We start from the raw sequence: 15,761 nt of genomic DNA on the forward strand, positions 1-15,761 counted from the left end.
ACCTGTGTCAGAAAAGGAACTGTGAGTTAGGCAGGTGCTGTTTGAAGCTGCTCCTGGCTGTGACAGTGCTCACACAAGAACATCAGAGTGCTCATGTGCTGTCACAGTGAAGCCACCAGGAGCAGCTGCTGCCAGGTTCAGCAGCCACTCCTAACTTTCCAAAGCAAGAGAGCTGCTTGTGGGGGAGCCTGCCAGATCTCAGCTCAGGAGAGGCCAGCATGTTTCTGGAAACTGGAGCAGCTGCATGTAGGCATGTCAAATCATCTTCACTGGGAATGGAACTTTTCTGACCCTGGCTGTGCACTTGGACACAGCAGCTAAGTCTGATGTTTGCAGCATGCTGTTGCAGCCTGTCCTGCTCAGAGACTTCTGCTGATGGATCAGCTCAGTTTTGGATTCTAGATGAGGCTGACCCACAGCCTGAGGTGCTTTAAGAGGCTAAACCTGTGTGCTATTTAACAAGGCCATGTACTCAAAGGTATTAGGAAAACTTCATTTCCCAGCACCAGTACAGTGCCACAACCTGTTCCATGACCTGACATCAATTATAAATGTCTTAATGCTTGGAAGACTTTTTCTTGTGAATACCCAGGTATTCTTGTAATCATCATGTCATAAGTGGAACTGCTCTGGCTGTGATGTCTAAGAACTCACATAGGTTGTGGGTAATCAGTGCAACTAGAGACAATTCTGAAATGTACTTGCAGATTATGATCTTAATGATGCCTGAAAGCATTTTTTAAAATGAAATTTGAGGTTATTTTAATTGAAATAATGTTTAAAATCTAATTTACTGTTCTTTTGCTGTCTGTGCTGGATTCAACTTTTAGGGAGAAACCATACCACTTAACTCCAGTACCCTTTATAGTCTGCTAGACTTATGGTTGTTCTGTCTGGATCAGTGTTTGGGTAGTACACAGTGAAAGAAAATTTTAACTGTGGCCTGGTAGTTCTTGAAGAGATGCATTATTCTGTGCATTTAGCCAGAAACAAAATTCTGAGTTTAGTTAACTAGTTTGCTACAGATTCCTAGGCAGCCTTGAGCAGACACCCCTCTTGAAACACTCCTGAGTTGTTCTGGAGATACAGAAGTTAAAGGTAAAGAGATGGAACATTACTGTGATAATGAAAGCTGTATAGGTATCAAGAAAATTGAGGTGCATTTGAATTTTGAAGATTCTTTGTAACTAGCTTGAATTCAGTTTTCTAAAGAAGTGTTTCAGTTTTTACAGCTTGTACTGTGTATCTTTCGAGAGAGAAAATTTTCATTAATTGAAAAGGGAAAGGGAGGAGTGTGCTAAGTGTTCACAGAAAGCTTTGCAACAGCAAAAATAAAGACAGCATATATTTGTGCTTTTTATTATGGCACACACAAAAAAAAAGAATGCTTTTTTGAAATCTAGCTAATTGATATTACAAATTTTATTTCTCCTTTTTTTAGTCCTAAGATCAAATGCTACAGGAGATGAGCTCTCTTTTAAAGTTAAGAGTGGGAGGATGGAAAGGGTGAGGGGGAGTTGGGAACTATTCAGCTCTCATCAGCCATATAACTTGACAGCTTTGTAAATAGAACAGTAAGAAAACTGGTGCACATCAGTTTTGCACATGTACTGATAAAAGATGAACAGTCAATTGTTTGTATCTTTGCTGGACTGCTAAATTATAAAGTCCAAAATTTCAAAGGGTTTGAATCCATCATCTAAATCATATCCTTCAGTTTGGGGAATGTGCTTAATTATGAGCACAGATCTGTTTGAAGTTCTGCCTGGTTTAAAAGCTTAAATATTTATTTGCACCTGCCAGGCAGTTAACTACCTCAAATATTATATGAACATAAAAAGCACATACATAAAGTTTTAGTTGTTATGAATTGGTATCTGTGGAATTCCTGGCAAGGGCTTAGAAGTCATCTTTGAAAAGATGGGAGACTGTAAATTCCTTGGGCAGAAGATTTCTTTATATTGCATCCACTATTTTTATAGCTTTAAAGCAAAGCATTCCACGATGCAGAAGATCACTAGGATGTGTCCATACATCCAGCTATAGCAGAGCAGATCTGATCTAGAAACAACTTACTCAGCTTTGGTAGTTCAGGCCAGTGAGTGAAAGCATTTGATTCTAACTTTATTTCCTGCCTGGTTTTGTTGGTTTTTTTCATCCAAAGCTTCAAAGGTAGTCTGGAAAGGAAAACTTATAATTAAGTTAATTCAAGCCTTATATTTGAAAGTTTGATAGGACTTGGGAGGGACTGATTCCAAGTGATTTATCAAAAGATCTGGATATATATGATTTAACAGAGTTGTATATATTCCATGTATATTCCATAACACTGCTATTTGGATAAGCTAACTAGAAAGAATAGGTATTTAGAAAGAGTATGTTAAAGATTAATGATATTCAATGAAAAATTTATTTAGACTTACGGAGAGCAAAATCTAACACAAGTTAGTCTGGTTCCAGTCTCATGTAGCTTTGTACACAGTCTTACAATTACAGAAATTAAATGGAGTCTAAAAATTAACACAGGAATATACAGCTACAACTGACATAGCTTTGGCATTGATTCCTAGTAGAAACTTAATTTGAAATAAAAGGGTATAAAATGTTCTACATCTGAAGAAAGTAAAAAAAGAAAGTAAATATTTTTCTATTTTTTTAAAACTTTTTGCCTACCAGCTTTAACATGGTCCCAGTATATCACAGGAGGACCATGCTGTACAGTGCATGACACTGTAGGATGTTTCTTGCTGTTACTGACTGCAATGATTTGCCTGCCTGCTCCTTGATCTGAAAAATACTCACTCAGTATTAAACTACATTTCAGCTAAAAGAAAGCAAAACAAACTAAAAATTATTAAGTTTGTGGATCTAGAGACAAAGGAAGAAGACTATTTTTGGTGTCTTTTTGTAGTTGCTTTGGTTAATTGTTCATTTTCTCCATATTTGAGGGCTTGTTCTTCAGGGGAAAGTTTTTTCTTATCATAAAGGAAAAATAAAAATTCTTAGAATGTCCTGTAAAATGTGTCTGTAGATGTTTACTGTTACTTTATCATTGCAAGTTAGAGGCACTATAAAATGCATATTGGCCAGTTTGATCACAGAGCTTGTCCCATAGATGCTTTCTCATCACAAAGCCTTGGAGAATCCAAATGTGCTGGATCTTGGAGAGTCTGAGCGTGTTTCTAAAGTTTAGAAGTTTTTATTGCAGCAATATGGTTAGGTTGGTGACTTTGGAAAAAGTTTTTTATATGCATCAAACACCTGCATCATGCATGCTTATATGCATCAAACTGGTGGAAACCTTCTCTGAAGTTGCCCCAGTTGAAGATTTCTACAGCTTTCCCATTGGGAAAATGCCCTATTCCCACTGAAAATACATTCTGGGGAACAAGGTCCCCAAATAGTGCCTTTCCTAATAAGCTATTTCTGGCAATTTGTTGTACTCCCCTTGTGGTTTTGTGATGTATCACTAATGCATCAAATCAAACTTCAAAGTACTGGACAAAATTGATAGAATATTTGGATGATAAGAGGGAATAGCAACTTCTAGTAACTTGATAATTCCTAAGAAGCTGATTGATAGCTCTTGGTAATCAGTTCATAGGATTCAATCCCCAAACTACCACACATGGCTTGGTGTTCATCTTTGCAGCTTGTCCATTGTATTAGATGTCCTTTTGCAAATGAATGGAAATAATGCCTTTAAACCACTAAATTTGGCAGAAATAACCAACCATAACAGTATTGCTTGTATACTAAAATATTGTTTCTCCCTGTGATCTGCAGATCTATTAAACTTTTCCAACAGTTTGAGAACTATTAGAACTGTAGTGGCTTGAGTTTTTGAGATTCTCAGTGGCTAAGCAACATTTCATGCCTAGCTGATGGTCATTAGCCACCTCTGGTTTATTTGGTAACAGAAGTCCTAAGCTTTTGAAGATCAGTGCACTCTCTTTGGCAATTCACTTTGTTCACCTTAGCTATGAACCTGGATATCAAAGTGCTTCTTTGCTGTTTTTGTAACTGAGTAAGTGCCTTTATACTTCACTTGTCCCGGTTTCTTCGCTTTCACATGACTGACCTAATTAAAAAACAGACAGCTCAATAATTCTACCATAAGCTAGTAATAAAGAAACTGTGGGAGTCCTTGAAGCCCTTTATCATTCAAATACACAGTGGTTTCATGAATAAAGTGGATGACTAAGTATTACTTATAGAAGTAAGGGAGATTATTAGCAGTGGAAGACACATTTGAACTTGCTGAAAGGATGGCTTTTGTCTCCAGAAAGACCTACTCTGAGTAATAATTACACTAGGTCTTCATTTCATCCCAGCATTCCCTTCTTGTTCATGCTTTCAGTGGCTGAATGGCTGCCTCTTGCTCGTTAATCCCTGCAGGAATGCGGCTTTGGATACGGGGAGGATGCACAGTGCATGACATGCAGGCCAAACAGATTCAAGGAGGACTGGGGCTTTCAGAAGTGCAAGCCCTGCCTGGATTGTGCCCTGGTTAACCGCTTTCAGAAGGCCAACTGCTCTGCCACCAGCAATGCACTATGTGGGGACTGTTTACCAGGGTAAGACCATTTCTGAAGATGAGACTTGAACAAAGTCCAGCCTAATCTACATCAGAATTGCTTGTTCATGTTGTCTGGATAAATGTTGGTACCCTTTGTGTATGAATGAAGGTCCTGTGTTCTAATCTTGGCCTTGCTGTATTGTCTGAGCATGTAGTTTCTGAATTGCTGTAGTAATTACCTACAAAAATGGTTTTATAATTATCTACTTGGTCTGTGAGAGTATTGTCTTTACAGCACCTGAGCAAAATACCTCAAACAGTGTTGCTGGTGACTTACTTCATTGTTATAAATTATTAAACATTTAGAAACACGCACAGCTACCTCCTTCAAAAATGATCACATTATTCAATTGGATTATTTCCCCTCCTTAGGTTAATGCCTAATAATTCTCATGCACATATGTTCTTAGGTCAAAAGCAGTGGCTGTGGTTCACTGTCTGAAATTTCCTTCACCTTTCCTTCTTTAAAAATTCATAAAGCATGATCCTGGTTAAGAATCATAAATGAATCAGAAAGAATTGTTTGCTGAAACTGTTCTTATAAATCACGAGCAGTTCCTAGTTTTTTGTTCTGTCATCCCAAACCTCTGTTGCTAATTTTATCTGTTTGTAGCATTAAATCTTCAGATCTCTAAAAGGCTGGTTTTCACATTGCTTCCAAGTCCTCATATTATAAGCACCTGCCATGAATTTGTAAAAATTTGTTTTTTTGAACTAGTAATTCAACTAATAGGAGTAGTGTATGAGAACTGATTTGCAATTGTAGCAGCTTTTTTATTTTCAGAGTGTATTTTCAGACATGCTTAGTTGTTCATGCATTTGTTTAGTATCTATATTTCAGCTGTTCTATTTTATTTATATATTTATTTTTATTTATTTTTTTAAAATACCAGCTATCAAATACCTGAACACTGTTGAAGCTTCTGCCATTATTCCTTCTCAAGCCAGAAGTGAAATAACTTTGCTTAAAAGCACTCAGTAAATGTTTGGTAACTAACCTTAGCTTAAGTCACTGTTCAAGAAGAGCAGCCCCAGGCATTATAGATTGTGAGTAACCTCACAACCACTTTTGATACTGCTTGCAGCTATGTGGTGAATTGATTTATGATCTTATGGCATATTAATATATATGTATTGTAGGGCTTCCTTGGCTGTCAGCAGGGAGATTATTTTCTTCTTCTGTAAACAATATACACTGAATTTTTGAAGATGAAAAAGAAGCCACATTATGACATGAATTAAGGATAAATTAAAGTAATTCCAAAGGAGGACCTGGGAATGCTTCTCAGTATTCTGGTCTAGAATGCATCCTAGATAGAGTAAGTTTTAAAATGAGAGCTGCTTCCACAACCTGAGTTTCCTGGCAGTGAAGCTGGAAGCAGGAGGAGGGAGGCAGTCATGACCATGGCAAGGGTAGTCATGGGACATCTGCTCTGGATGTTTTGGGAAGCAGAACTGTAGGACACACCACCCCTCATACCTTCCTTTAGTTTAGATGCTGCCAAGCCAATGGAGGATATAGCTCCCTAACCAAGTAGTTTAGCTGATGTTTTACCTCTCAGCAGTCTTATTTATTTCTGTTTTGCTTGGGTTTCCAACATGCCATTCTCTACTGTTCAGGTTCAAAACTCTACACTGAGCTAAAAACAAATATTAACACATTTTGTTCAGAGTGAATGATCACAGTGACCCCTTTGGCCTTGCAGCCTGTGGATCTGTTTCTGTTCACATTAAGGCAGGAGTTTCTTGAGCAGTTGGAAAGCTGTTTGCTTTAGCTGATAAAACTTCATACTTTAATGACATTTACAGTGCTAGGAATATAACATCAATAGAGTTAGTGCCTTTTATTTAATGTGGCACTACTGCTACAGTAAACAATTCATGTACTCATCTTGAACAGGCCACTGCTGCTGATCCTGTCTTAGCACTAATGGGTGGCTGAAAGACAGACAGACCTACTTAATTAGGAGCTGTAGGCAAGTTCTTTAGAGGATATCATACATAAAAATTTGAAATACAGCAATCTAAAGTTCTGGTTTTTTTCTTTGGTGCTACTCTTGCTCCCTGTTTGGGACTGTAGGGTTTTGCCAGTCACTGCAGTGAGGGCACTCTTCAAACATAAGCTCAGCAATAAAGTTCTTGAAGGGTCTTTAAATAAAATGTCACTGATACCCAGCCTGTTGTATATTTTTAGAGGTGATAATTACCTTGTGATATATAGATCAAGCATTTCACTTTTATTTTGTAGACCTGTAACTAAGCTTGCATAAGGTAAGTTCTTAATGCATGCCCTGTATGTTGTGATCTGCGTGGAAAATGGGATGTTGATTTCTGTGTGAAATCTCCAGAATTGTTTATTTCTTCTGTGAATATATGATTATAGGGACTGTGCATTTTCACTAACAGAGATCTAGAAGTTTTCTTCATTTATGTTACATCTGTCTTGTACTATTAATTAATAAAGGCTGTACTTTTGTTAACTTTTATCTTCTTCTATTTCCTGATTGTTTGCATTGAGACACAGATTGGCAAAACTTGCAATTATAGAAAATTTTTTTAGAACACCTGATTAATTTTGTGAGTAATAATAACTGGTTTTGATTAATCATTTTTTCTTCTATCTTCTAGATTTTATAGGAAGACTAAGCTTGGAGGCTTTCAAGACATGGAATGTGTTCCTTGTGGTGATCCTCCTCCTCCCTATGAGCCTCACTGTAAGTGCTGGTTTTCCTTCAGAGGGTTTTCTCTTTTAACTTTAAAGCCTGGCCAAAAAAAAAAAAAAAAAAAAATATATATACAGTTAAAAACTCTTTTTAAAGTACATTTTCTTGTCAGTAAATGATTTTGTTCATACATTTCAGCAGGTCCAGTACTATCATTGAGAAGTTCCCACAGATAGCCAGTCCCTTGCAGATAAACATTCCTGTCCCACCACGGGGTCAGCGAGTCTTGACTCCACTTCTGATCTTGTCTGATAAGCTTCTAATTTCTGTGCTAATCCCAAAAGAAAGGCAATCATCCTAGACCCTCTGCCAGCTGTCAAGTAGGGTAGTATTTTTCCTGATACCCAGAAAGGTATTTGTTGATACCTTTAAAAATATTTTTTTTACTAAGTTTACAGTGAGAGAGAAGGATATAGACAATAACTTTATATTCCTGGACACTGTTGAAAGTAAATAAGCAATTGGTTTCTCTAAATTTTTTTGCCAATGAGAGAATTAGAATATCTTCCAAAGGAGAGAACCTCTTTATTCTGTAGTAGAAGCCTTGTTACCACTTCTTCCAAGACTGTTGGGGTCTACATCACATCATGTTTTTAATTCAATGAAAAGAGTGAACTATTCTTTTTGTGTTTATTGCTGTTCTATTTTAGAAAATGAAAAATACATATGATTCAAGTTAATTATGTGGAAAATCTTGGGTTTACTTGTTTGTTTCTGTAACTGTGAAGTTATGTTTTAGGAGTCTAGTTTAAACAGAAACATTTTCTTGTAGAAAGAATAAATTGTCAGGTTCCTGAAATACTTTATGCTACTTTAAGAAATACACACTGTTTCTTATAAATATCCTTTCTCTTTTTTTTTTTTTTTTTAATTCTGTAAAATTAAAATAGAACCAATAGTATACTCTTGGGCATTAAACCCCTACTTTTCAATAGTTTTATATTGTAGTAACTTCAATTAAATAATTCTTCTTCTTCGGCATTTCATGTATTGCTTACATAGTCTTTTTTCAACTAAACCAAACTTTCTTCTTTTGTTTCCTTCCTAGTTTCAGTTGGGTAATAAACCTATAAAACAAGATTTTCAAACATTTTCCACATTAATAAAAACTTTTACTTTCAAAGACTGCAACATACAAAGCCAGTAAATCAGAGAATAAGTCAAATAAGTTCTAATGTTTGCAGCAGTAACTCATGCCCATGTATAACATAAGCCTAGAAAGTAAACTCAAAAATGTTCAACTCTTCTTGTAGTCTAGACAATATTTTAGAGTGTTTAGAAAGAATGTTCTTCATATCAAACAGTGTTGGGTTTCATGCCAAGAATGAAATGCTGATCTCAACTTACTGAAGTAAATCACTTAAATTCAGTAAGTTGTAGAAGTTATTTCTAGACAGAGTATCAACACAGGCCATTTCATATATGCATGTATTTTAATTCCTTCAAGTTTTTTAATTCCTTCAGTATTATCCCTTTCATCTGTTTTTACTCTTTTTTTATCTGCAAGAAAAAAAGTTAGTGAAATGTAAAGTGCAACAATGTTATTCTAATGAAGGACCTCTAACTCATAAATTCATTTTATGTGCTTTTTTCTCTTTTCTTGTTTGTTCCCTTCCAAGAAAGTATGCTCTTCAAACATGAGTTCTGTTCCCTAGCATAATCAAAGGCAGGAATGAAGAAATTATCTCCCTTAACATTCCACTTTGACTGTAATTAGTGACTTGTGTATTTCATATTTTTCAAAGTCACATATTATTTTGAAAAGGTGATGAAAGAACAGTTGCCAAGTCTTCTGAAATACCTCAGATTGTTTAGTTTACAGTGATTTGGCTTTATAGTAATTGAGCCTAAACTTGGATCCTAAATTGAACCATTAGAAAGCTATTACTCATTTTAAGTGGACAACAGACAACCCCATGGAAAAGAGCATTTTCTCTGGCACAAGCTGCAGTGGTAAATCAAGATTAGAGACTTATTTTTCCCTACTCTCATGGCTGGTCCAACACCTTTGGTTAAATAACAGCAAAGTTGTGAGAATTGGGAATTATTTCTAGCTTTTACAGAAGCAATAATAAAAGGTTTGAAGTCATTAAAAAGTTTATTTGCATACTGACTGCCCATTAAAATCCTAAATAACAGAAATCCTACTGTGAAGTACAGTTGCCATATGTCACTGTGGCTTGCAGAAGGCTTTTGTTCAGAATTTTTGTGTTGGCTCTTCAGGTTCTAGCAGCAGCTGCCTCAGTTTTGGAAAGTGTACATTCCTTTCTCTAGGAAGTTTTTCTTACAACAGCAGCTAAATGAACTGAAGCACTTTTGAGTTTTACTTAGCATCAAATAGGGGGGAATTTAAGTCCAAGTAAAAAACATGGTTCTGTAAGGGTACATAAATAATGGTGTGTAGAACATTTTCCATGTAATGCTGAAAAAGTTAGTGGTCTATTTCAATAATGGATGCATTTTGGTAGGTAAGGCTGCATTACTTGAAGCTGAGTGGAAACAGACCTTTAAGTGTGTGGGACAAGCTCTCAATGATCAGAGAGCTAAGTTCTGATTCTCTGCCTTCCTTATCCTCCTCTCTTTCCACTGAAACAGAAAGTCAAATATTAGTGCAGCTAGCTCTTAGGTTACAGATGAAAAGGAAAAGTTTAAATGTCCTGTTTCAATGAATTAATTGTCCTCCAAGGTGTGTGGCAATCTTTGTTTGCTTAAGAACATTACCATAAGGGCACAAAGGCTCACAGCCCCCTACCTGGACTGCATGTTAAAGCTGAGACATGGATCAAATTCTTTCTAGTAGCAGTTGATTATTACCCAGTTAGCTATAAATCTAAATACTTGCTTTTATCTCCTTTCTGTAGACATTTTAAAACAGATCTGGTTTAAATATTTACCCACGAAAAAATGAGTTTGTGGATTGCTAGAGGCAAAGTTGAAAGGATTCTATAATGAACAAGTAAAGAGAGTATTACAGGCCAGGAGAATTGCTATCACCTTTGTGCAAACTTTAAAGGGGAACACAATGACTTATGTGTGTTTTTAAAATGTCAGAAAATTAAATACACAATGATATAGTTATATTTTAATTAGTTCAGGTAAATAAACTGTAAATACCAATCTTATGTATAGGGTCAGCATCTAAACATTAGAAATTAAAGCATGTTTTTTAAATTGTGATTTATGCTCACTTTGTAAACTGAAGACATTTTTCTCACCTGAAGACTTTTTTTTCTCATCTGAATGACAGAATAAATTCTTTGAACTTGGAATTAGAGTGAAATTAGAATTTATGAAAGATGTAAATTCTGAAATAGAAGGTAATATACACTGTCCAAAAGTGTTGAAACAGTAACATTGATATGGTTCAGTGATTCTTGTTTCTTAGTACCAATTTAGATTTGCAGAGTTCACTCTCCTGTCTGCTCAGGCCACTGCTGTGCTTTCCCCATGGTTATGCTTAAACTGCTGCTGAAACTGCTCAGTGAGCTACATTATGAATCTGTCTGTGATAGGAAAAGAATTAAAATAACTCCCTTCTTAAGGTTATTTCTAAATCTAATGAGACCATTGACCTCAAAACTTATCTTCTTATCTTATCTACTTACCTTCTTTCAGCCATAAGAAAATGGCAGATGAAAATTGAAGAAAGAGAATGATTATGTCAGCTGTTCTTACAAGTGGTTTAATTTATATTGTTCACCTTAAAATGCAGAAAAGCCCCAGAGTCACAAGAATCCTTTAGTTTCTGGACAGACTTTCTACTAAGCAGAAGAGCCTGTGACATGGAACTTTCTTGAGATGTATTACAAAGACAGTTCCTAGAATTTTGACATTACTGTTCCTTTCTGTATCAATCTAAAATCAGTGGTGTTCCCCTTTTGTGTGCAAATTCAGAGTAGAATTTGGCTGTTCAAACAGTTAATTTGTGGAATAAATTTTGAGAGTCAAGGAAATGAGAAAATTAACACCTAGGCACAAGAGAGTGTTTTACAGCCAAATGGCCACCAAAAGAACAGACTTGACCTTTTTTTTTCCCCTCTAATAACCACACTGTTACCTTTATAAAAATACTAATTTTTTGCATCATGAAAAATTGCACAGGTCGTCCAGCCCAATTAATTCTTCCTTGTCCAGGACTATTTCTGCTTGTCCTCATGGCATAGATCAAGGAACATGGGAAGCTGTGGGGGGACAGGGTGGGGGAGGGACACCACTCTGTGTGGAGCTTGGGAAACCAGCCTCTACATGTTCCAGGAAATAAACACATTCTTTGCTTCATTGAAGCAGAAATGGTTTGTTGAATAAGTCACAGCAGTAGACATATCTGCAGTTTGATTGTAACATCATGTGCATTTGAAATACTCAGGTCTAAAATTGCTGGGCTTTTTTTTTGCCATGAACCATATTGACTTCAATTACAAGGAATGTCTCAAACTAGAAAATAAACAGTTTTTTACTAAGGTGAGGAATAAAAGTAGAGACTTGTTGAGACAAAATACATGAAGAAGATTATTAAATGTGAGGCATCTATATCTTACCTGCTTTAAATTTTGCTCCTTTAAGGAGCTCCTATGACATTTTGACTGCCTTACCTAAGATTGATCACAAAGCTTCCTTTAGAGTTTTCTTGTGTAGATTTTTTTTATTAGTTACCTTCTGTATGTTTACAGTATTATTTTTTCTGGGAACTAAATATGTGTCCTGGAGCTGAGTGTCACTCTTCCAATCTACAAGGTGTGTTGTTTCACTAATGGAAAGTACTATTTAAGGGACAAAATCTGGTGTTATTTCCTTCTTTCTGGTTTTAAAGGTAGATGGTGTAGGAGAAGTAAGATTTCATATAAATCTACTTATTTACATTAACAAGATTAGGATCTGTGACTTTGTAAACTTTAATGTGAGTGTAATGGGTATTGGGGGTATGCAAGGACTAAACATCAGAACAAAGACAGAAATCTAAAAACTGCAGCCTGCAAGGTTATAACTTACTTAGTTTTGTAAGGGGAGAGCTGGAAGCTTGCTGGCTACATGTGTGTTCTGTAAAATCCTTTCACTAGTGATAAAACAGAAAAAATCCCACTGTCTCAGCTTTGCTGAAGCTTTTTATATTATTTCATTAAACATAAATACAAATTTTTAACTTGAGAGTAATTTTTGGATTATATTCAATTCCACATTATTTCCACTGTTTATATAGGGGAATTTTAGTTTGTGTCACTTTCTTGTTTCTGTTTAGAGAATTTTGTGATTTTAAAGCTGTCAGACTCCAGATAATGTTTTTCCATCAATTAAGTTTTTCTGTAATTTTACTTGGTTGCTTTGTACAGTAAATTTTGTGTTGCTAATGCAAAGCAGCCTTTGAAGGAAGACTGCTTACATGCACATGAGGCAACTGGCATCTGAAAGTATATAGCAAGTGAAATTATTCTTAATTATTTGGTTCTGTTCCAACATATATCTCCTTCTTATTTCAGTGTTTGTTCTGATTTGAGGTTACCTAACAGCATCTCTCATAATCCTCTTTGCCATTTTGAACACTGTGATAGAAAGCAGCTGGAATATTGTATAAACCTTTCACAACATTCATAGGCAGTGACAGCTAATTTAAGTACAGATAATATCATTGGCTTATAAATATCAGTACTGTTTTATTACAGAGACATTGCCTTCCCATTATTTCAAAATGGAAATGTAGACTTTTGTAAAAATATAGAAGTCAGTCTGGTATTTTCCACATGTGACCTGATGGTAGAGTAACTTATCTTCAGGAAGTCTGAAACAAATTCCACAAGGTGTTTCAGAGAGATGAGAATTGCTATTAATGTCTTAAAAAGTCTTATTACAATTTTTCATCATAGAGTTAACCTTTCATGAAAGCATGAAACCTACATGCTTTCAGTTCTTTGTCCTTGATGATTGAGATGGGGATTCATGTATAGCTTAGAGTCAAACAGCTTCTATTCTTGCTGTTCTGAATTTACTTTATATGTAGGGCTCCTCTTATAAAAAAAGAGATGACAGCTTTTTCCTTAATTTAATAACAGAGGTATTATGACTAAAATGAGTTAAAATTATTCTGAAGTGTTACTTAATGAAGAGAAAATTCAAATACATTGCAGTTTAATCATGTTCTAAAACTTCCCCAACTCATCAACTTTCCTTGCATGTACCTCTCATTTCTATGCCCATATGTATGGAAGGACTTCATTATGTACCACTACATGTGTATTATGGTTAGTAGACAGAAATTATCAGAAGTGTTTCCCTCGTTTCTATCTTCTATCCTGTTTACTCCTCTTCAAAAACAAAACATAAAAATAAAAAAACAAACAAACAAAAAAAGCTAAAAAAAGAAAACAAAACCCGCCCACTCCCCTCCAAAAAAAACCAACCCAAAACACCAAGCTTAAACAAACCAAAAAACACCACAAATTTTCCAGGAGGTGCAAATCCCCAGCCCAACAGAACTTCTGTTAAGTAAGCCATGCTTGCTTACTACCAAGGAATCAAGATTTGGAAGCTGAAGCTCTCAGGACATCCAATCAGTTTAAACTGTTGAACTCCTGCCCATATCACTGCACTGTCCTTAAATGTTTTCTACCATTCTGTTTATTTTTTACAGTGAAAATTTGTTTTATCAGAAAGATTTCTAATCACATCTATTACATCTTAATTGTTAATTAAAACAGTAGGTGTGAGGGCTCTTCCAATGAATTGATTCACTTACTAGTAACTTCTGTAGAAGTACTCAGCATAGCTTGTCTGCTCTATTATGAAAGTCCACAGTAACCTCAAGTAAAGAGTGTTTGAAATTTCTTGGTCTTCTTTGAAGCTCTTACAATGATAATAAGCAGGCTCCTTATTTTGTGCCTCTACCTAAAGTCTAACTTAGATTTCTTAGCACAGTGAAATTCTATTTCACTTGTGTGTTTCAATTGGCCCCGTTCAGGCTGCAAACTGAATGAACCAGGTTAGTAGTGAATTCTTTAGGGGTATCTTAGTATAGGTAACATTAGCTCTGTCAAGGATCCAGGGGCATGTAAGGTGTAAATATTCAAACAGACCCAGGATTCTGACTCCAAAATTGCATCAACAGCTGTCCTGCTTGACAGCTACCTAACTGTATAAACATTTGAAAGCTCAAAGGACTTACCACATTTCCTTTGGTCTCCAGGAGTATTCCACTAATTCTGGGTCCAGGTGGCTTGGACATGTTGTAGCTTTAGTTTAGGCCAGAAGTTTGTGATTCACCTGCTCTGCCCTGACTGCCCTGGAAGGAAGTACAGGTGCCTGGGCTGGGCAGGATGCTCTGACCAGGTGTATACATGGACAATACTGACTCCTTTCTCTATCACTGTTGATCCAGAGGTAAATGGAATTGGAATTTAAGGAGGCACCTCCAAATTTCTCTGTACCCTTCAGTGGTCATCCAAAGCCTTTTGCAGCCCTGAGCAGCTGTGTGTGCAGCTGGCACTGAAGCCATCGGGCTCCAAGAGCCAATTGCTCTGCTGCTCATCCCTGGCCAGTGTTCTGTGGTGCCTCCTGATGCCAAACTCTGCAGAGCAGGTTGGGATAATGTCTGGGAGTCCTTTTCTTGGTGACTTCCTTGAGTCTGGAATCCTTCCCTTGTCATGGGTACTGAGTGTTGGCTCCCTGTTGTGACTCTGATTGTTCCACCACAAGAGTGTTCCTGTGCTCCCTGGGTGGGTTCCCAGAGCTGAGGATGCAGCCCAGGTGTTGCTGTGCTTGGCACTGCAGGGCCCAGCCCCTTTGTGATCCTGGTTTCATGCCTTCTCAAACCAGCAAGTTGCAATACAGCTCAATGGCTCTAAGATTGCTTTTTGAGATCATTGCACTGTTTATAATTTTCACATTCTGACTGCAACCCAGTCTTGGTTAAATGATAGAGTCTAATTTACTACTCACAACTTTTCAGAATGAGGGAAAAGCATAACATCTGCTATGTTTCCTGTTTGGATATCCTGATGAAGGTATACCAGTAAGACTGTTTTTTTCTTGAATAGAAATTGTTTAAATTGTTAAGAATTTGAGTTGTCTTTATGGAGTAATGTTCAGGCTAAAAATTAGCGAATTTCCATTTAAATTATTATCTGACTAATTAACTCTATTCCCTACTTTCTGCTTTATGTGTGTAAAGTGCAGGTGATTGGGTCAGACTTTCTTTTTCAATTATTCTGCTCTTTAATCTCAAATAATGGGCAGTTCTCTGTTTTGGTTGTCACTACCATTGTGTCATCAGATGCATTGAGACTGATCATCAAATCATAAGGGAGGTCTGTTGATAACATCCAATGGAAACTTAAAAAGCTGAATATGGCACTGTAAAGGCTCTGCAAAGGTTTAATGCATTGCTTCATCACTATAATGAGTAATCCTCTACATCAAAGAATAAACCTACACAAAAGAATCACTAGAAGACATTCTGCTGTGTAAATTGG

General features: G+C 36.3%; 1 protein-coding gene across 4 annotated transcripts in view; it reads left to right on the forward strand.

Moving 5' to 3' along the window:
- The window catches only part of TNFRSF19 (TNF receptor superfamily member 19), a 55,741-nt gene that overhangs the window by 17,035 nt on the left and 22,945 nt on the right, over positions 1–15,761 (forward strand). For all 4 annotated transcript variants that reach the window (XM_056498960.1, XM_056498987.1, XM_056498969.1 and 1 more), the window contains exons 4-5: positions 4,399–4,577; positions 7,208–7,293. In XM_056498960.1, coding sequence (XP_056354935.1) covers positions 4,399–4,577; positions 7,208–7,293 — 265 coding nt within the window. The remainder of the gene's footprint in view (positions 1–4,398; positions 4,578–7,207; positions 7,294–15,761) is intronic.

This window comes from Oenanthe melanoleuca, chromosome 1 (genome assembly GCF_029582105.1).
Source record: "Oenanthe melanoleuca isolate GR-GAL-2019-014 chromosome 1, OMel1.0, whole genome shotgun sequence".
Lineage (NCBI taxonomy): Eukaryota > Metazoa > Chordata > Aves > Passeriformes > Muscicapidae > Oenanthe > Oenanthe melanoleuca.